The sequence below is a fragment of the Carlito syrichta genome, unplaced genomic scaffold (genome assembly GCF_000164805.1).
Source record: "Carlito syrichta isolate Samal-C Ts95f unplaced genomic scaffold, Tarsius_syrichta-2.0.1 Scaffold152208, whole genome shotgun sequence".
Taxonomy (NCBI): Eukaryota; Metazoa; Chordata; class Mammalia; order Primates; family Tarsiidae; genus Carlito; species Carlito syrichta.
This window is the reverse complement of record NW_007096304.1, coordinates 71,657-93,765: the sequence shown is the minus strand read 5'-3', so window position 1 is coordinate 93,765 and position 22,109 is coordinate 71,657. Positions and strand designations below refer to the sequence as shown.

Below are 22,109 nucleotides of genomic sequence, written 5' to 3'. Positions count from 1 at the left end.
AACGTGAGCAACAGAACTCGAAACTCTTTCCTCTTCTGTTCTCTGTAGAAAATGTCGGGTCTAGCAGAAAAGAAGGATTCAAAAAAGAAAGATGCACACAAGTTCTTACTTGGCTAAAATTAAAATAAGTTTCAGCCATAAAGGTGTAAGGATCAAAATGATAATTGAATCAGTAGGAGAAAGGAAGCAGTGCGTTATCTTGAATCGGTTGTTACTTATATGCTTATTAGAAGGTTTGCTATTTTTACTTGGATAAGCAAGAAATTTTAACATGCATTTGACTCTCAGTTATATATTTTTTGTTTGTCCTGTGACTCCTGGCCTTGTCTCTGCAAAGTAGTCATGGCAGTTTCTCTTTGTGATAGCAGGTACAAGAGCACTCTAGAAACTTTTAAAAACCAAGCGCAAACCCTAATGAATTTAACATGTGCCAAGAATAAACAAATTGTCTTCAGGCATGGGGATGACTTTAGGGCTTACTTAATTATTTGGAGAATAATTACTCAGGCATAGTGGTGTGTGCCTGTAGTCCCAACAACTTGAAGGGTCACCTGAGCCCAGGAGGTTGAGCCTGTGGTGAGCCGTGATCCTGCCACTGCTGTCCAGCCTGGGTGACAGAGTGACACTCTGACTCAAAAAACAAAAACAGAGTTAGATGGTTGTGTTTTTGGAGCTGTATTTTCATGTCAAAAGTAACTCCTCAGCAATCCATAGCATGAGACAACTACTGTTATGGAAGTTCTTTTTGTAAGCCTATGTCTTTGACTTGAAGTTACCTGCAGACATCACTTAGCTATCAAGGTGAAAAGGGGCCATGGTTTTAAACAAAAATGAACTAAAACACGAAAACATTGTGTGCCAGATTTTGTGCTGCAGTGGTCTTGGTGTGTGTGTGTGTGTGTGTGTGTGTGTGTGTGCGCACATGTATATGTGAGTACATATGTGTGTCTGTGTGACTGTGTGTGGGGATGGTGGGCTGGATAGAGTTGCCCCTAAAGAAAAATGAGCCATGGAGTACTTGTCTTCAAGGGCCCCACTTTGAGATGATGTGAAGTCTGATCCTTATTCTAGCAGGGAGGCATTCCTGTGTCAATGTTTAAAACATCCTTACCAAGCTAATCCTGCAAATGACCCTTCTAAAAATCTGGAAGACCTGGGTCTGGGTCTGAGAGAAACTTCACTGTCATCAAAGCCACCAAGTAGGAAAACCAAGAATTCTCTGGTATTCACATCAAAAGTGTCAATGTTTTCTGGCATAGGAAACATGACTGTGGCATTGTAGGGTGTTGAGAAATACCTGGAGAGTATTTTATAGACTGAGTTTTGGCCAATTGAAAGACTTTTGCAGAATATGTATTAATTATGTGATCATCCTTAACTTCCAACAGCATTGACAAGCCTTGTTATGAATGATAAATTAGTAATAGTAATGATAATAATGATGTAGCACATTTGAATGGAACCTTAAAATCTGCCAAGTGCTTTCACCTCCACAAGTCTGTCATTGAATCCCATGATTTGGGAAGATGGAAGATTGTTTGCTCACAGTTTAGGGGGAGTGACTGGGTAGTAGAGTTGCATCCTTAGCACTGGCAGCTCTGAGATAAAAAGGGGATAGACAAGTGCTTCAGGAGCCGCAGGGCTGCCCACATGGGGAGAGAGGGAAGTAGAAAGCCCTTTGAGGATTGCTAATCAGCTTTTCCTCCTGTTAAAGTTCTGGATAGACGACCTCTGCCCACCTCTAACTGGGAGGCTGTGTCTCTAACATTCTGCCTCCTCAGGACTCTCGTATCTGCGGTTGAATGTGTGGCTTTCCCCAGAGACAGCTCTGAGGCTTAGCCCTTTCTTTCCTCCCATGCTGTATGCTGCCAGCTGTAGGCAGGCTTGTGCAGTCTTCCCCTGGTTATGAAAACCGGAACAAGCCCTCTCTGATTCCCCATTTGCAAACAGCAAACAGAAGACAGAAATCCTCTGAACTTTGGTTTTTCTAGTGCAGGAAAACAAGGGGATGGTGGGAAGGGAGAGACTCTTTTCAGTTAGCTAAATGTCACTATAAACCAAGCACTCAGCTCGAGCCCCTGCTTTCTGCATCATAAAACTTGGCACAGATGGGCTTGTCCAGGTCACATCTTGTTTTGTCTGTCGGTCTCTCTGTCGGGGTCTCTTATCTTGGTGGCCTTCCTCAGACAATAACATGAAAGATAATTTTTATGGCCGAGGTGCTGGTATACTAAACACCCCTTGGATCTGTTAGCATTTTATGTATTTGTGAGGGGGATTTAGCAGGGGCCTTATTACTTTGTTCTTTAAATTAGGGCTCTTACATACCACTTCCTTTTGGGGAAAAAAACCTTTCACACATTATTGATTTTTTTTTTTAATTTAAAGAAAGACCAACAAAACAAACACCACTCTCCAAAACGTATTTGGAAATACGTTTTTATTAATTAAACAGGATGTAGATAAATCCCTGTAATCTCATCCACTCAGAATGTCATATAGTTTCATTTCAGGAAAAGAAAACAAGGTTGAATAGTAAACAGCAAAATGAAAAGGCTCTCACTCCTTGGAGTAAAGTGGCTCTTCAGGGTCTCTGAGTTCCTGTGCTTCATTGTTACGGTGCTAAGCTCCCAATCCAGTTGGTTTTGTCTAATGCCATTTTAGAGCTCTCATCCTGCCAGGAGACCTTGGTAAACACGTCTGGTTTAGTCTCTCCTGGCCAGGAATGTCTCCTCACGCTTGCTGCTGACTGATCTCCCCATCGCAGGCCTGGAATGTCTGATAGACCTTTGACCTTTAATCCTGCTTTCTTACTGATTGGATTTTGAGCTCTTTCTTTGACTTTCTGAGGCTTAAGACCCTCCTCTTTCATTCCTTCTGAGAGTCCAAATTCCTGTTCTTGGCGGCTTAGCAGAATGGCGTGCAGACATTCCTGTGTTTGCCCTCAGCTCTGAGGGTGCGGGCTCTGGGGGCTGCTACTTTTAGTCTTCCTGGGATTTTCTGTCTTTCCTTCTGATAATTGGTACTGGCTCAGACACAGTTCTGTGAACTGTTACTGGCGCCTGGGGTCTGGGCGTGACTCTTTCTGCCTTCTGCTAATACCACTTTGTGCCGGCATTTAATGGCAGGAAGAAAACTCAGAAGGAGGCTTCAAGAATTTATTCTTTCTCCCCTCCCCCAGGTTATCTCTTTACAGTCTTCCCAGCACTGCTGTGTGTTGTAGACCCAGAAAGACAGAGATATCAGGAATTCTCACCTCACTTCCTGATGTGACTGTCCCACAATCAGGGTCCCCACCTGTTGGAAATGTTCAGCTTTCTCTACCTCTTGTCCTACCGGCCCCTTGAAAATAGTAGTCATTATGAGGCAATATGTTCCCAGCACGCTGTACTGTTTAAATCGCATCTGGAACATTCTGTGTGACTCTGAGGGTCATATTTTCCCACATAGACCATCAGAACTCTGAGTGACCTTAGGATTTATCTGCATTAACTACCTCATTTTAAAGATGTAAGATTAGGTGCACAGGGAGGTTAAGTAACTTTCCTGTGGCCACACAGGTAGTGACCAACCCAAGTACTGAAACTTGAGTTCCCTGGTTCCCAGTCTAATCTCTTTCTACGGCACACTATGTCATTATGAACCTAAAACCACTTAGCCCACTGGATGGATGAAGAGTGTTAGAGCCAAGTTAAATGAGAGTTTGAGATATGACAACAAAGAAACCAATACTAAACCAAGGAACAGAGAAATGACCATACCTTAGCCCAGTACATTTAAAGATGTTCATAATGACTGTTTCCTGAAGAAAACTGTATGCTGTTTATTAAATGACATTTAAAGATTGACAAGTTGAGAAGGATTTGTACCCAAAATGTCCAAGTTAAGAGACGTTGGCAGGATTAAACTTGAACAGCCTTGAAATCCTGCTTTCCCAGCAGTGCTGGGTGAATAAGATACGACTCTGTGCCTAACGCAGCTGGGCTGCCCAGTGCACAGTCCTACTTAGACAGCTACTTTGCTGGGTACCGGGAATAGAGGTGAGTGTGGATAGAGGCCCTGCCCTCCAGGAACTGAGTCTCTGTGGGATGATGATAGGAGGCGCCTTTCCCTGCAGTGACAGAGTGCACGCCTGAGGAGTGGTGGGGAGTGGTGGGGTTTCCCTGGCCAAATCCGGGCTCTCCTGACCAGTTCCATGTTTGCCATTTCTTCTGAGACACTGTTTCGCTTAAAAAAGTTTCCTAAAACCATAACATGTCTGGCCCTGTTCTGGAATGGTTGTGTGTGTGTGTGTGTGTGTGTGTGTGTGTGTGTGTTTGTGTGTGTGTGTGTGTAAGACAATTTTGGGTGTTTGTATTTGGGTGTGTATTCTTTCCTGGGAATGAATAATGGACAGTTGAACAGCTCTCTTAGGCTGTGTCAAGGCAGCTCATACTACTCACAATTTGTCTCCTAAACTAAGCAGTGCAGTTTAGTGGCAAGAACATCAGCGTAGGCATCAGTCATGGCTGGGAACAAGCAGGCTGTGCTACTTAGCAGTTAGCTGAAGAGCTATTGGCTCTCTCTGAGTCTGTCTCCTTATTTGTAAAATGGGCTAATATTACACCATGGTACCTCCCACACAAATAGTTTTGGAGTGCCCACTCTGCATAGACATTGTGCTCAGTCCCTATCAACCAATTATATACATCTTACATACATATGGTGGAAGAGAAGTGAACCTGAATTTGAAGCTGGGCCTGACTATTTGCAATGTGACTTTGAGCGAGTCATGCAACCCAAATGAGCCTTGGCTTTTCCTTCCACTGAAGAGAGACAGTAATGCCCACTTACAGTGTGTTTGTGAGGACTCATTCATTCCTAACTAGCTGAGACTTGCTGATGCTTATTAATTATGAGTGGGACTCATTCTGGATTGGTTCCATAGGTCCTGTGCCTGTGTCGAGTCTGGGACCAGGTAGGAGAAAAACCCTCGAGGAAGCTCAAAGGACCGATGGCAGCTGTCCTCATCATTCTTTTTTCCCACATCTAGGTGGTAGCCGAGCGGACAATGAAGAAGAGGAAGAAGAGGGAGAAGGAGGGTTGGAACCGAGCAGTCCCCCAAATGCTTACCAGCTGCACCCTCCACCGGAAGGTTGCTGCACCGTGGACGGTGAGCCTCTGCCAGCCTACTCAGGCAGTGCCCACTCTGGTGCCTGAAGCCTGCAGCCGGGCCGGTGCCCAGGCCTGTGGCTGTGTGCTGCAGAGGTCCTCTTTGCCCATCCTGTACCCCTGAAGTGTGCGCTGTGTCCAGGGCCCCCAGCAGGGGGTGGCCTGGCCTGCCGCCCCCACCCCCGCCCCCGCCCCAGCAGCTCCAGAGAAATCACACTGCAGTACGCAAAGGCAGAATCATAACTTCTTGGCCACTCCTTGGACAGCCTCAACTTTACCAGCGACTTGGGAGCCCAGAATTCATTATTCTATGTTGGTTGTTTGAAAACTAGACATTTTCCCTACTCAGGGTGGCTTGCGCAGCACATTCAAGTCAGAATTGATGAGATAAGGAGATTCATCTTTCACACTTCTCCGTACTCTCATAGCGTTAGAGGATATCTGGGTGCTTGACCACTACCTCAGGGAATTGGCCTACTTTCCCCAAGTTGATGCAGGGGAACCACTGCAGGCCTGGGAGGCAGCCTGGCCTCCTATCCTGGCCCACCTCACTGCAGTTTTGAGCAAATAGCAGATACACACAGTCTCAGGGGCCCCTTAAAGTCAGTAATGTTACTCCTGTTTTGCTGCTGAGGAACTGAGGCCCTGAGATGCTGGGTGGGGAGCACCTTCTCATCCCATGATGAGAGCTTGTACTCAGCACTCAGATAGGCTGGGTCAAATCCCTGGCTCTGTCACCCACTAGCCAGACAGGCTCTCTGACTGTTGGTAAGTTCATCTGTCCTGACACCATATCAGGGTGGCACTAGAGTGAGTAATTAAGCAGTGAGTAATTAAAGTAATTTTTGAGGCTTCACTCTGAAAATATGGAGATAAATAGTATGAGAGCTCTTGTTTTTTTGGGGGGGGGAAGGCCTATAGGGAGTTCAAGGTTAGCCTGGGCAACATAGTAAGACCCCATCTCTAAAACAAAAAATATTAAGAGGTAAACTTTCCAGTGCTCACTATAGCGATTTTCACAGAATTTCCAAATAAATACAGCAAACAACATGACTGTTCATGGACTACTTTCCTCCAGCTCTTCAGAAGACAAGGGCCATGCTGGACTAGGAGGGACTCAGGTCGGAGAGTTAGAGGACCCTTGGGTGCTTGACCACTACCTCAGGGAATTGACCTACCATCCCCAAGTCAATGCAGGGGAACCACCGCAGATCTGGTCTCCCATCCTGGCCCACCTCTCTGCAGCTTTGAGCAAATCATTGAACCTCTTTTAGACTCGGTTTCCCTGTCTTCGAATGGGATAGGGACACTTTCCCACAGGTAATGAGATGAGAGCTTTGCAGAGCTTGTCTCAGCCCAGTGGATGGTATTTGGTGGCACTGGTCTCATATTTGCCAGCCTCTTGACCCCCCTGGCTTTGCCTTCCCCTGTGTCTGCCCAGGGGCATGTGGGAGACCTTGGAGCAAATGCATTGTAAACAGGAAAGCCTGGCACGCATGGGCCAGCCTTCTTAATGCACTGCAGAGCTCTGCAGAAAAGACCCTGGGCTCCTCAGGGCTCCCCTCAGCTCTCTGGTCTCAGCTGGTAGTTAAGAGCAGGGGATGGCTGGGTGTTCCCTTACCCGGGACAAGACCCTGGAAAGGGCTCATCCAAGGGAATCTCAGCTGTTTCCCTCTTCTTCCTTTTCCCCCAGATATTTTCAGAAACTTGTCTTTGAATAGGAAATGAAGCTTTAGAACACAAAATGTTCAAAAGGGCATAGTGTGCAGATCTCTCTGTTCTCTCAGCCTTTTCTGTGTCCTGATTGCCAGCTCACTGCCACCTCTACACCCGCCCAGGGAAACCAGATTCTCCTCCCTCCTTTTTTTTAATTTTTGGAGTCAGAGTCTCACTCTGACACCCAGGCTGGAGTGCAGTGGCACACTCACGGCCACCCCAGTGCCGACCTGCTGGGCTCCAGTGATCCTTCCACCTCAGCCTTCCAAGTAGCCAGAACTATAGGCATGTGCTAACAAACCTGGCTAATTTTTTAAATCTTTTTTTTTTCTTTTGAGTTGGAGTATCACTCTGTCGCCCAGACTGGAGTGCAGTGGCCGCTCCCGGGCAACCGCAGCCTCCACCTGCTGGGCTCCGGCAATCCTTCCGCCTCAGCCTTCCGAGTAGACAGAATTACAGGCATGCGCTACCACGTCCGGCTGATTTTTTGATTTATTGTAGAGATGAGGTCTCGCTGCCCAGGCGGGTCTCGAACCCGCGGGCTCAGGCAATCCACTCACCTCAGCCTTCCAAAGGTGCGGGATTGCAGGCTGAGCCACCGAGCCCGGCTATTTTTTAAAATCTTATTGTAGAGATGAAGTCTCACCATGTTGCCCAGGTTGGTCTTGAGCTCCAGGACTCAGACAGTCCTCTTACCTCGCCCTCCCAAAGTGCTGGGATTACAGGCTTGAGCCACTGCACCTGGCCTCCTCCCTCGTTTTTTTTTGTTGTTGTTGTTATAAAGATGTAGGGTACAATTCAGGGTTAGGTATATAAACACTGACTATGCAGGTACCCTTGTTGATGAGGTATGCCTCTCCCTCCCCTAGCAGTTTCTCTCAACTGCCAATCCCATCCCCTCTCCCCTGGCAGTTTCCCACTACTGCCAATCCCTTTCTTATAGTATTATCATTGTTCAAGGTCCACTTATGAGTGAGAACATATGGTACTCTTTTTTAATGTTGGCCTGTTTCTCATCCATGTAAAATGCAGCATGTAAAAAATATCAAATGACTCACAATTTCTTATGGATTTTCCCATCTGAATTTGCTGGAATTTTTTCCTGTTGAACTTCATTTGCACATCAGTGTAAATTATGTAGTGACACTGAGTGTCAGACAAATAATTAATGTGTGATTAGTGCCATGAATCACTCTGAATGTAGTTTTATCTCTCAGAATTAATTCTGAGGTCCATCACACCAAGAAGTAAGGGTTGCTTCTAACCAGACCCAGAGTGCTTCCTCCCTTTTCCCCCATGACCCCCAGTTCTGGGAAGCCCTGGGTTCGGTCTGAGCCCTGTCCACCCCTCCTAGGGTTCTGCCAGGCTGGGAAGGACCTGCGCCTTGTCTCCATTGCCAATGAGCCCATCGAAGTCCCTGCGGGCTTTCTCCTCGTGGGGGCCAAGTCCCCTAGCCTGCCGGACCATCTCTTGGTGTGTGCCGTTGACAAGCGGTTCTTGCCAGATGACAATGGCCACAACGCTCTTCTTGGTAAGTTCCTCCTTTGCCCCTCTCTGCAGCTCCTTCTGTATGTGGGTGGGGCAGGGACAAGGGAGGTCACAGCTAGGGGTGGTGGTGACAGGGAGGCTACCTTTGAGGACCCTTCCCCAGCATGGCACACAGCCCTGTTTTTCTGGGTGGATAAACTCACTTCAATGAATCGTTACTGAGCACATTTTTTTTTAACCCTGTTTTTCGATAGACAATTTTTCTTTGTGGAATAGAATGTGAATGAGAGTAACTTCTCCCTATAGAAATTCCGTCACTAAGGATTAATTATTTTTCATATGTTCATGCCTCAAGCCTTCTTAAAGACCCACCTATGTCAGAAATGGGTGAAACACCCTGTTCTGGACACTCAGAAACCAACCGACAAGAGGCAGAGGCGAATAGGGCTGAGTGTGTTCCTGTCTCTGGATAGTTCCTGTTCTGAATGACTGCAGGCCCCACCATCCATTCTTCTCTCTGATTTACTGTTCTCCTCAAGAGGTGGTCCTTATTATCCTAGTTTTATAGATGGTTGTAGATCTGTTAACAAACTTGCCCACGAGTAAAGAAGATAGACCCAGGATCCAAACTCATCTTCATGGTTCCAAATTCTACCCTTTACAGTACCACATGGTTTTGACCATGTTATGGTCAAGGTCAGGATGGGGGAGCTAAGGCTTTCTTTTCCATTCATCAGCATCACTTGCCTTTGATCTTTCAGAAAACTGCTGGCTCACTAAGCCCCTGACTTTGGTGTAGAGTTGAGACCAAGTTTTGCCAAGCCTGGCTTCCGTTTGTTCAGATGACATTATTGAGCTATTCCTGTTCACCACGTCCCCACTTAGCACACTCCTCCGCTGTGGAGCAAAATCTGGGGGGACCTGAGATTTGGACGAAGAACCCAGAGTTCTGGATTCCAGTCCTGCATCTCCCTGTAGGTCTCTGTATGGCCCTCTAGGCTTCTTTGTCCTCATTCATGAAGTGGGAAGGTGATTTCCACATGTGCCCCTGGCCCTTTGGCATCTGTTCCTGTCCAGTGACTTTGGTTTGGGTCCTTCCACCTGGCCTGGCGTCTTCTTTGGAGGAAAACTGGGCAGGTAGAAGGAGCGGAAATTGATCTATTTCAGATGTAGCCTCAGAAACAGTCTTTGGTGTAGAAGTAAGTTTGATTGTAAGAATTTATAGGAAAAACACCACAGTTAAAAAAAACCTCATGATTTCTTTCACATTCCCCATGTGTATAAATATTTAAACCCCTAGTTTTATGTTTGAATTGGCCCCTAAAGCTGGGTGGGTAAACTCACTTCAATGAATCATTATTGAGCACATTTAAAGGATGCAGAGAGGAGAGAGCGGGGAATTACTCCAGAGAATAAAACAAAATGGTTTCTGCCAAGGAGGTGAGGACATACACCTGTCCATAAACTCTAAACAAGGCAGGTAAATGCTCAGCAGAGAGATAGCGCTGTTTTTGCAACAATGACAAAGGAGAGAAAGAGTTTTGGCCAACTCTCTCTTTAGGCAGGTTCACGGACTTATTGAAACTAATTCTTTAAAACAAGAATGATTTCAGAAAATTCACTCTACTAAAGAAGCTGATGAAATCACTCAATCTCAGACCGAATTTGTTTACGAAGGCTGCCCAGGATAAAGCGTGTCCAGGGAGCCTGTGCCTGGTGGTCGCCTTAGTGTTTGATCTAATGGTGGCTGGGGATTTGTCTGAATTCCACCACTTTGTGACTATAAAGGAATTGCCAGGGTAGTAAATCAAGGGTCTCTGCCTCTGGGCCTATGGAGACGAGGACCTTTCAGTTCCTTCACCACCAGCCCCATAACAGTGCGGCTCCTCAGTGGAGAGGAAGTAGGAGCTTTGTTAATTGCTTGCCAAAAAGCCATCTGAAATGGATAACAAGGGCCTGTTGGTAATAACCATTGCTTTCTTCTTTTAAAATAACTTTATGCTCTCAGCTTGCACACTTAGCACTGTTTAGATTTCCTGCAATTAACCCTGATGGCTGCACAGGACAAGGTGGTCGCCTATTGCCCTGCGGTGGCCGGGTTCAGTGCTTTTTAGTGACCTATAAAATGAAGGCTGTGGAATATCTTGGGGGGACCAGTGGCTTTAGGAGTTTTGTCTTAGTGACTTTGAATCAACTGGGGGATTTTATCTGAGAAAACTGAAAGATTAAAATCTAAGTGTGTTTCAGTTTTTTGCTTGTAATTCATCTAAATGGGCTTATAGTTAAGACATCATAAGAGAAAACATCTCACCAGACTGTTCATTCCTAGATGCAAGTAAAGACATCCTTTGTTCATTCAGCAGGCAAATAATTAATTAAGCATGAATTTATTGAATATGTAGTCCGAAACTGAAGGCTAGTCCTTCAGCTATATTTGGGGTCCCAGAGCCAAGTCAGATCCAGCCCTTCCTTGGGGGCTCACCGTTTGGGGTGAAACACAGGCAAACCAAAAATCAGCCTAGAGGTCTACAACAAACAACTCTGTCAATACATGATCGGGCAGGCTGTTGCAGCAGGGGGTGTAAGGTGTAAAGCATAAGGGCACATCGACACTCAGCTGTGGGAAAGAGAGGCTATGGTGTCTAAACTGGACCCTGAAAAATGAGTAGGATTTGCCAAATGAAGAAAAACAGCAACAGCAACTAAATACTAGCAGCAGCCAGCATTTATTGAGCATTTATCATATGCCAGAAACTGTTCGAAGTTAGGTAAAACCACCAATGAGGTGGGCCCATCATTATCTAGCGTACATATATATAAAGAAATGAAGGCTCAGAAAGGTTAACTGGCTTGCTTAGGGTCACCAGCTTTTGAATCCAGGTGTCTAGCCCTGCTCAGGGTCACCAGCTTTTGAACCCAGGTGTCTAGCCCTGGTGCTAGGACACATCAGCAGAGGGAACCCCACGTAGGACAGAGCGTGGCATGCTGGAGAAGTGGTTGGAAGGCTCTGTGTCTGGAGCTTGATTTGTGGCAGAGGCTGGAGCAGAGGCTGGGAATATTCAGTTAGGTCCCACTTGGAAAAGCCCGTGGCCCCCAAGCAGATATTTTTAAACTACAGAAATAGGAGAGTCTGATGGCGTTGTGGATCTGTCCTTCACCCTTAATAGTTATCAACATGCACCAATCTTGTTTCATTTGTAACTCCCCCATCTTTTCTCTTTTTGGGATTCTTTTGAAGCAAATCCCAGACATTGTGTCCTTTCATCTGTAAATATTTCAGGGCATGTCTCTAAAAGATAAGGGCTTTTTGTTGGAAATTCAGTATTATTGTCATATCTGAGAAATGTAACAATTCTTAGAATTATCAAATATCCAGCATGTTCACATTTTATCTTACACATTTTTCTATTCTAACAGTTGATTTGTTGGACTCAAGATCCAAACAAGGTTCTTTCCCAGCATTTGGTTGATATTTCTCTTGTCTGACTTCATCTGTAGGTCTGTCTGTCCTCCCTTGTTTTTCCCTTGCAATTTATATTTTTAAGAAACATGAGGGTGTTAAGATAAGGTGATCATTATGTTTTGATTTGTGTTTCAGGGAGATCTTTTGGCGGTCACACATAATTTTTATTGCAATGGAGATATTGAGGCAGAGGAACTAGTTACGAATTTCAGAATTCCAGAGAACTATAGGGATCCGGTAGTTAGTTATAAGCTTCAAACCTTCTAACATACTATTCACTGCTCCTGAGTTTGTCCATCTCCTCTAAGCCCACCTGAAACCCCAGCCCCAGTTCCTGTCTCATCATAAACCCTGACACAGCTCCTCATGCTTCCCTGGCAAGAGTAGGTCAATTTCTACATTTTAGTAGGGATTTGGCTGCAATACCAAGGTGTGAGCTCCAGATATTTTTTTCCTTATTTGTTGTTAGGCTATATTTACCTCCACAAATAGGATAGTGACAGAAATAACAGAAATTGAAAAACTAAAAGGAAAAATGACCTAAATCCCATGACCCCAAAATGAACTTTTATCCCCCCCATTTTCTTTTCTATTCACCATTCAGGTGGGGATTTAAAATAATTTTGACAATCCGATAATCATAGGATAGATATAATGCTGGATTCTGGTTCTTCAAACAATATGCTGCTGTAAGCCACAGATGATCCTATTTTTGTCCCAAGTCACTGTTCATTTCCAGGGATTCGTGGCCATTTCTAGTGCCCACTTAGCTTGCTGGGTGTAGCATGTGCCGGCCTGTGCTCTTGAGCACCCAAGGTTCATTCACTGTAAGGACCAGGAGGTGGTGTTGGGGTCCTACCTTTTCTTCAAGGCCCAACTTAAACCCTACTTGTGGCCAGGCATAGTGGCTCATGCCTGTAACCCCAGCACTTTGGAAGGCCAAGGTGGAAGGATTGCTTGAGCCCAGGAGTTTGAGACCAGCCTGGACAACACAACAAGACCGTGTATCTACAAATTAAAAAAAAAAAAATAGCCTGGGCAACATAGTGAGATGTCACCTCTACAGAAAATTTAAAAAATTAGCTGGGCTTGGTGGTGCACATCTGTAGTCCTAGCTACTTAGGAACTTGGGAGGCTGAGGTGGAAGGATTGCCTAAGCCCAGGAGGTCGAGGCTATAGCGAGCTGGGATTGTGTCATTGCACTCCGGCTCCAGCCTGGGTGACAGAGTGAGACCCCTACTGAAAAAGTAAATAAATACATAAAAAATAATAATAATAAAATAAATCCCACTTGTCAGACATCTTCCTGGAATTGCCCTCCTGAGTTACTTGTATTGCTTTCCAGTTCTCCCCATCTCACGTAGGGCCAGGAAGGCAAGGGCCAGCTTCCTCTCTTGGAGTTCCACTTTTTCCATGTTTGATAAGAATAATGACATGTGCTCTATCTTACTGCCATTTTGAGAATACGTAAGCTCTTTATACGATGCTCTTTCCAAACTCTAAATCACTGCCCAAGTTTGAGAAGAGTGCCTTGTTCCATGGCTGGCATGTGTTGACATCCATTTGGGACATGCTCATTAGACAAAAGCTACCTGTGGCTGCTAATTGGGCCCATGGGAATACAAAGGGGGTGGTCATGAGAGGGTCACTTCTATGGACTGTGTCCCACTGAAGGAATAATTTCAACTCTGGATATTTGTGCCTGGCAGGAATCTGAGATTTCAGACCCTTGCTTTCTAGGCCCATCTTCTAAAGAGGTATTTAGAGGCTTCCTAGTCCTAGGGACGACTTCTGAAGAGAATGACTCATTATTTTAATCTTCTCATGAAAGCTTTCATTGCTTTTCCCATAGGTTTTTGAAGTGTTAGAATTGCCTAAGAGGCAATTCTGAGGTCTACACTGCGTGCCCCGTACCCCAGGGACAGGTGGAAAGCTCTCTGTGGTTTTCTTGGCCTCTGTGGCCATCTCCCTAGGACATCTCAGAAGAGCAGCCAGGTTTCCTGAACAGAAAACTTTTGCCAAAGCAGGGAGCAGTTTATTGCACCAGCAAGACCTAAGGTGTCCGCTGTCATTTCTGAGCCACAAAGAGGAGCCCCTTATTTTTGGTGACTCCTCTTCCTGCTGAAGATAGCTGGGACTACAGGTATGTACCACCACGCCCAGCTAAGTTTTAAATTTTTTTTATTTGTAGAGACATGGTCTTGCTATGTTGCGCAGGCTGATCTTGAACTCTGGGACAACAATAAGGAGTGACAGTCACGGTGCATACAGCTCATAGCCTATTTAGCTGTCTCTGTAGAGGGATGGCAGCACTGGCCTTGGCAAATTGCTCTTAGCATCCTTGTTCTTGTAGTTATCTTTCCTGTTCACCTATCTTTTCAATCCTCAGCTTAGTGTCCCTTTCAGGGAGCTCTGAAGGTTTCTTAGGGCCTTGTTCTTAGGTGGCAGTTGAGCTGGGTTTATCTCAGGGTTCCTGGGTTGGAGACAAATGAACAAATAAAAACATTGAATTCTTCCTTCACAGTGCATACAGAAACACTAACATGTCCCCTCTTATGGTTATCCTGTTTCCTCCCCCCCTTGCTTCCTTCTTGATACCTACTGGCTGTCTGCCACAGACTGGGCATTTGTCGGCACCCATGCACTTACATACACAAACACAAGTCATTTGCTTGTACAGTAACATCAATGAGCCCAGTTCTTTGGAAAGATATGGATAATATTGGGAAAAGACTCAAATTTTAATAACTATGATACTAAGGAAGACGTTCAGGGGTTTGCTGAGCCACGTAAAGAGCATAGAGTCTGAGTTAGGTGCAGGGGCTCACACACACCTGTAATCCCAGAACTTTGGGAGGCCAAGGTGAGACAATTGCTTGAGTCCCAGAGTTCAAGATCAGCCTGGGCAACATAGCAAGACTGTGTCTCTACAAATAAAAAAAATTTAAAAATTAGCTGGGCGTGGTGGTACACACCTGTAGTCCCAGCTACTCAGGAGGCTGAAGTGGGAGGCTTGCCTGAGGCCAGAAGGTTGAGGCTGTAGTGATCCATGATCGTATCACCGCCCTCCAGCCTGGGTGACAGAATGAGATTCCCAACTCAAAAAAAACAAAAACAACCCCCCCCCCAAAAACATTCCCACCACAAAAAGCATAGAGTCTGAAGGAAAGTGCAAGCTCTGTCTTTGGGTCTTAGATGGCTTTTTGGGGAGGGGGTATCAGATGGTCATTGGGTGCTGGCTGGACATGTGCTGCAGGGGCTTGCAGAAGAGAGAATGAGCCTGGTGGTGGCGGAGGCAGTGGGAGTGGGCTGGGATAAGAGGCAGAGGGAGTCCAGCAGGGAACTAGGTGTTTCAGAGTGAGGGACAGGAATACAGCTGGAGAGAGGGTTGTGGAGGATCGATCAGAGAGCCCCAAATGCTGGGCCTATGGGCAGGAATTCATCTTCAGGCTGGAATCAAATGCCACACTTTCTGCACCTGTGACTTTGGACAATTACTTGGGCTCTCTCATTCTCTGACTTGACAAAAGAAGAATTCACCCTCTGGATTAGACTGGCTATTGTGTCGGTTTGGCTGAGCGGCCTGTGTAAATTACAATGAATGGCGAGAATGTCCCTGGTTCTCTGCGTGTCATTTCCCTCTCTGTCCATACGAGTATGTAAATGTAGAGTGCAGTGTTGGACATTTCCCTGGTGCCTTATTTTCGTGCCGGCGCAGATAGCATAGGATTGTGGAAGGTAAATTATCCTGTAACTCCTATGGCCGGTCTGAGAGATTTGTCCTTCTTTTTAAGGCCTTTTGAAGTATATTAAATTCGCTTACCACATTAGAAACTCCAGTATGTTATCTGTAATGCAGACACCGCAGCTCTCTGTGGAGATATTTTTAACCTTCACCAACTGGAATTATTTTGAACACTAGCCAGAGACCTCAGGGATACTGTGTTTAAAAACAGAGCTTACACACAGAGCTGTGCAGCCCTCACGACCTAAGGCGAAATGACCTTTGTAGACTTATCAGCCAGAGAATATGATAAAGTAAATTTAGTCTCAGTTTCAGGGTCTCCCCTGCCAAAGGCCTTGGGCCATAGAAATCAGACATACCAGTGGGTGAAGCAAGGTCTTCTTGAGATCGTTTCAACGACTATCCAGTGCAGAAGTCAAATCACTTTTCTCTTGTCTTAATCAACACTTCTAATAAGTACAGCTCAAACGTATAAAGGTCTTTTTAAGCATGTTCTCTGGATTCTAATAACTCAGAGGAAGTGGTTTTGTCATTGCTATTGCACAAGTGGCCTGTCCAGAGTCTCACAACTGATGGGAACCTCTGTCAGCTCCTAGAAAGACCCATTCTGGTCTTGGGCAGGAGGACACTGATGCTGAGACACCCACTTTCTAGCAGAGTGTCTCCACCTGCTGGTTGCTGAGCACCTAGTATTCACTCGCCAGCATTCGGGTTGTGCACTGTGGCGCTCTCTTGATTTCTTTTCTGCAACTCATGGAATCACCTTGACTCCAGGATGGAATTTTGTACTCTCAAGAGGTCTTGAATGTAGCCAGGCTCATGGGTCTAATTGTTTTGAGATTCTGTCACTGGCCAGCACCAAAAGAAGTAGGGACCTGTTCAATCATGATGGATACTTGACCAGTGTAGACAATGGAATGGGATAGTTCTTTTCAAATATGTCCCTAAGCAAGTTAATTCTTCCAAGCTTGCCTGGGCCCATCTCTATGACTAAGTATTCTTGGTTCTTCTTTTATTTGAGTCAAGGCCAGTCCAAGATGATAGGGTCCTTGCCTTTTGGAGTTCTGCTGCTGGTACAGGACATGAACCTTCAGAGTCTCGGTCAACTATTATGATATGAAAATGACTTTGGAAGTGAGTTGGAGACTTTCATGGTTTGTTTCCTTCTTCAGGTTTCTCTGGGAATTGTGTTGGCTGTGGGAAGAAAGGCTTCTGTTACTTCACGGAATTCTCCAATCATATAAATCTGAAGCTGACCACCCAACCCAAGAAGCAGAAACACTTGAAGTATTACCTGGTTCGTAATGCACAGGGGACTCTAACCAAAGGACCTTTAATTTGTTGGAAAGGTTCAGGTGAGCACTTTGGCTATAGAGAGGTGTGGGGATTCTGGGCATGTTCCCTAAGTGGGCCACAGTGCCTGTCAGGGTAATGCTGGGGAGAGACCACTCTGTAGCAGCAAGGATTGCAGGCAAAAGACCAAGCCTATGAAACTGAAAGCGCTCCTTTGCGTTAGGGGCATTTAGCTGGCTGACAGTGACAGACAAATGGATGGGATGTTTAAAAGCCAAAGAAGGGTCACACTGAATGTTGCCCCCTTGTAGCAAGTATTTGGGGCAGCGATTCTCAACCAGGGATGACTTTGTCCCCCAGGGGATGTTTGGCATTGTCTGGAGACGTGTTTGACTGGAGAGTGCTACTGGCATGCTGGGGGAGGGACCAGGCATGCTATTGACCATCTTGCAGGGCAGAGGACAGCCCTCAGCACAAAGAATCCTGTCCAGAATGTCAACAGTGTCAAGCTTGAGAAGCCTGACTGAGAGAAAGCTTGGCTTGAATAGCGCCCCACCCCCTCACCCCGAGACCCTGAACCCTAGCGACTGTGACTAGAAAGGCCAGCTTCGCATTGCTGGTCCCTGAAGAGGTGATGGGACTGTAGCTTCCTGAGGTGGTGGGGGCAGGCTCCCCTCTGGCCCTTCTTTGTCTTCCTGTATCTCTCCAGGCCACAGTCAGCTGTGGGGGGGTAGTGGCTGGATTCTTAGGCCTGCCTCAGGTAAAGGGGCATGACTTGGGGCTGCAGGGAAGCTGTCCAGTGAGAAGGATAGGAGGGCTGTCCCTTTGTCCCTCCCTTGTCTGAATTTGTTCACATCTGGTCTTCTCGACTTTCCCAGGCAGGTCCTGTGAGGAACTGGAAGAGGCTTGGAGTGGGCGCCTCTGGTTCTACCTCCCTCTAACCCTCCCACCCTATGCTTCTTCTTCCCTTTTTCTTCCTTTATTCAGTAAATATTTCTTGAGTTGCTATTTCATGCCAGTCATTTTCCAGGCCCTGAGGAGGTGGTGACTCTGTCCCTTGAGGGCCCAGTTTACTGTCTTTGATCACTTGCTCTGACAAGGCACCTCACAGGTTTGACGTGCAGCTGGGGTTAGCCTTTCCCATGGAGGATGACTTGGTGTCGCTATTCCCTGGTCTTTGAGTAATACTCTGGATGACTCATTTGTAGAATTTGTCTCTTTTTTCCAAATACTCACGATTGCTCCCACTCCTGATACTCAGAGCCACCCCTTGGCACGGAGCCACAAGTAGAGAGTCCTAGCCCCTGCCCCAGCCACACATGGAAGCAAAGCCTGGGATTTGGTGGCACCTTTTGTGGCTGTCTACGTAGCTCGCTGTCCTGCAGGGCAGATTCCAGTCTAGGAAATGGTTTCACAACCATCGCAGAAGAGCAGACTGGTTTTCACGTGTGCATCTTGCCCCCAGAGTTCAGAAGCCGGCAGGCCTCCACCAGCAATTGTTCCAGTTCTTTCTTCCCACCCCTGGAGAGCTCGGGGCCTCTGGCGGCCTTCCCCAGCGAGCCCGTTCCTGGAACGAACCCCAGCATCCTGATGGGGGTACAACAGGCAGGTAAGATGACACAGGTGACGAGGAACTCCCCAAGGTCTGCACTAAATCCACAGACTGGGCGTGTCTCCGGCCTGTCTGGTTGGCTACGTACAAGCATTCTTCCACACAAATAAAGGGTGTTATCCTTTTCTCCGACGCTTTTACATCTCGTCTTGAATTTCTTGAGTCGTTTTCAAGAAAGGATATGCTCTGTTTTTCATTTGGAAAGCCTTTCTGCATCCCTGCTTGATATGCAATGTGATCCCTAGGTGGGGTCATGTGTTAGGATCCCCCTGTGCCCCCAGTTCATACACAGTGCTCCCTCCATGACAGGTACTGAGTCAGTGTTTGAACTGAATTGCTGGAAGGGACAGGTAGGACCAGATTGCTGGAGTTCATCATGTGCTCCAGTTTTGTGTATGGTCTCCTGGAATCCCAACAACCACACTGTGAGTAGGTGGTTGTTTCCATATTTTACTGATGGGGAAATTGAGGCTTGCTGAGGGCCTCACAGGCAGAAGGAGGTGAAAGAAGGAGCCAGTATCCGATAGTTCCAATTCACATGCTTGGCATTTTGCCATGCTGAGCAGTCTTGCTAAGCATGATGGTTGTCATTACAGTAGATACCAGGCTTCCCAAGGACCCTGGAAGGTTGCTGACTATTTTCATTCTTGCCCAGAGGGTCTGTAGAGGCACTTTGGCCCTGAGAGAGGAGCCAGTGCCCTTGTACCCACCTGACTAGGGACATGCCATCTTCCAGAGGCTCCAAGCTTTCTTCTACATGGTGATTGATGTGGTCCTCCCTCCCTGCCTCCCCTGTTCAGGCCCCTGGCACCTCTGCCCCCAATGGCCTGGAGAGCCTGCTTTTATGCCATCTGCCACCTTCTAGCTGAGGGATTTAGGGCAACTCTATGAACCTCTGTTTTCTCACCTATAAAGTTGGGGGAAATCTCCTTTGTCTAATTTGCAGAGTGACATAAGCATGAAATGAGATTATACTACTAGCAAGTAATCACTTAGTGTTCACTACATACCAGGCTATTCTAGGCTCTTTCTTCTGCAAACTCACGTCATTCCCAAGGTGACTTTGAGTTGCTATCATCATCCTCATCCCCATTTTATGGATGAGAACACTGAGGCATGGGCAGGTTAAATAAATGTCAGAACTGGGTTCAAACACAGGCTGTCTGGCTTCAGAGTCATGCCTTAACCCCTCCGATCCTCAGGAGATGTTTGGTGCTCCTCCTGGCCTTAAGTGCCTTCCAAACCATTCTGGTTGACTTGAGCAACTTAAGCAGTGTGGTTGGCCTTGAGAGACCAGAAGCCATGGTTGCCCCCAGAATGACCCTCAGCCCTGGGGAGCTGTGGGCCCTGTGAGTAGTCTGCATGTGGATGGCTGCAAACTGAATGCTCTCCTGGATTCGGAGGGTGAGAGAGAGGGGGAGGGGAAGTAAGCAGGAAAGTTTCAGGCAGGGAAGAAATCCTTGGAATTCAGATCCCTGGAATTCAGGGATCTCCCCTGGCCACGCATGTCTCTCTAGTCTCTCTAGTCCTTCTTTCACCCAGGCTGTTCCCACTAGGGTGTGAGCAGTAGTATGCATGCCTGTGTTCCTGTGTATGTGTGTGTGCTTATGTGTGCATGCAGTAGTATATGTTCATATGTGTCCATCTATGCATGTGTGTGCTTGCATGTGTCTATAGGACTGTGTATGTGCATGTGTGCTTGTGTGTGTATATATATGAGTGTGTATGTGTGTGACGCATGTGTGTTGGTGTATGCATTTCCATCTATGCATGTGTGTGTGTCTTTATGTGTATACAAGAGTGTGTATGTGTATGCATGTAGGCATATGCATGTGCATCTATGCACACGTGTATGCCTGTGTCTGCTTGTGTGTGTATGTGGGAGTGCATGTGTCCCTATGTATGTCTATGCATGTGTGTATGCATGTATCTACTTGTGTGTGAATGAAGGAGTGTGTATGCATATGTGTGCATATGTGTAGGCATGTGTATGTGGTCTGCATATTTGTGTATGTCTGTGTGTGTATGTGGTCTGCATATTTGTGTGTTTGCTTGTGTGTGTATACAGGAGTGCGTGTGTCCCGGTGCATGTGTATTTATGTACGTGTGTATGTATGTGTCTACTTGTGAGTGAAAGAGTGTGTATGCATATGTGTGTGTAAGCATGTGTATGTGTGTCTATGCATGTGTGTACGCATGTATCTACTTGTGTGTGTATACAGGAGTATGTATGTGTGTGTGTCATGTAGGCATGTGTATGTGTGTCTATACATGCATGTGTGTGTATGTGTATGCAGGAGCGTGTGTGTGTGTAGATGTGCATGTGTGTATGTGTGTGTGGGTGCAGGAGTGTGTATGCATGTGTGTATGTCTATGCATATGCATGTGTGTGCATGTGTCTGCTTGTGTGTATGCGTATGCAGGAGTACATATACGTGTGTGCATACATGGTGCGTGGATGTATATGTATGCATTTGATGTGTCGTCTCACAGAGAGAATGGGCAGAATCACTATGACCACTGTGCCAGGAATTCTGACCTCCTGACGAAACTTGCCAGTGAAAAACCAGTTTGTAAAAATGTAAGAAAAATAATTTCCTTCTTGCCTGGTCATAGAGCATCCTTGTGAATTGACTCTTTGCCTTCTTCCCCTTTGCTTTCAGGACAAGCCTCGGATCACCCCACCCTGAGCGCAGCAATGGGCCCAACAGTTTTCAATGGCAAAGATTCCCCGAAGCACCAACAGCTGGTGAAAAATAACCTGTCGGCCCTGCCACGGCCCTCGGCCTTAGGTAGTGCAGCCTGGCCTGGCCGTCCCAGGGGTCCTGCTCTTCTCTGGGCCAAGGCCAGAGGGGGCATGGGAGCCACCAGGCTGGGGCCACTGAGCCTTCTGGAGTCTGGTGTCGCTTCCATGAGAGTCAGGCCAGGACAACAGGTGCCTCCTGAGCCCGTGGGCCTGTGCCCAGGCCCTGGCGCTGTGTGAGGGTCACCCTTGAAGGACAGCATGTGTGCCAAGAAGCATGAGACACCAGTGGTGATGGCGAGTGACCTGTCTCGTGGGCCATGCATCTGGAGAGCTGTTGAGTTTTGGAGCAATAGAGAGCAGTGTGTTGTCTGGGGAAGAATGTGGGCTTCAGAATCAGATAAATACGAATTCAAAACCCAGTTCTGTCTCTTGTTAGTCAGGGGACCTTGGTCAACTCTCAATAAATGCTTCTTCATCTGGAGAGAAGAATTCCACTCCAAGGGTGGGTAAGAGGGATGAGGTGCTTGTATAAAGTCAGAGCACTCCTGGAAGCTCACTAATTGGTGCCGGCTGTCATCATCCAACTTGGCATCATCACTGTGGCTGGTCTGTTCAGGGAAGGCTTCCTAGAGGAGTGATAACGAACTGCAACTTAGAAGTTGGGGAAGCATTAAGTAGAGATGGTATGGGAGAAAGCGAGCAAAGAGGGCTGAGGGGGTAAGAATATGGACGAGAGCGAGATGAGTGAAAGAGTTGTGCAGACCTGCAATAGGAGGGGCTTGAGGAAGACAGTGGACAAAGCAACTGGGGCTCCCAATGTGCTCTTGGACTCCCAGTCCAGTGCTCTTCCCACCATGCTTGTCTGGAACCATTTCATAAGCCAGTCTTGGCTTTC

At 46.6% G+C, this 22,109-nt stretch overlaps 1 protein-coding gene across 2 annotated transcripts in view; it reads left to right on the top strand.

Annotated features, from left to right (window-relative positions):
* The window catches only part of GREB1 (growth regulation by estrogen in breast cancer 1), a 99,185-nt gene that overhangs the window by 14,984 nt on the left and 62,092 nt on the right, over positions 1-22,109 (top strand). For both annotated transcript variants that reach the window (XM_008050575.2, XM_021708851.1), the window contains 5 exons: positions 5,033-5,152; positions 8,222-8,398; positions 16,736-16,918; positions 18,322-18,465; positions 21,132-21,260. In XM_008050575.2, coding sequence (XP_008048766.1) covers positions 5,033-5,152; positions 8,222-8,398; positions 16,736-16,918; positions 18,322-18,465; positions 21,132-21,260 — 753 coding nt within the window. The remainder of the gene's footprint in view (positions 1-5,032; positions 5,153-8,221; positions 8,399-16,735; positions 16,919-18,321; positions 18,466-21,131; positions 21,261-22,109) is intronic.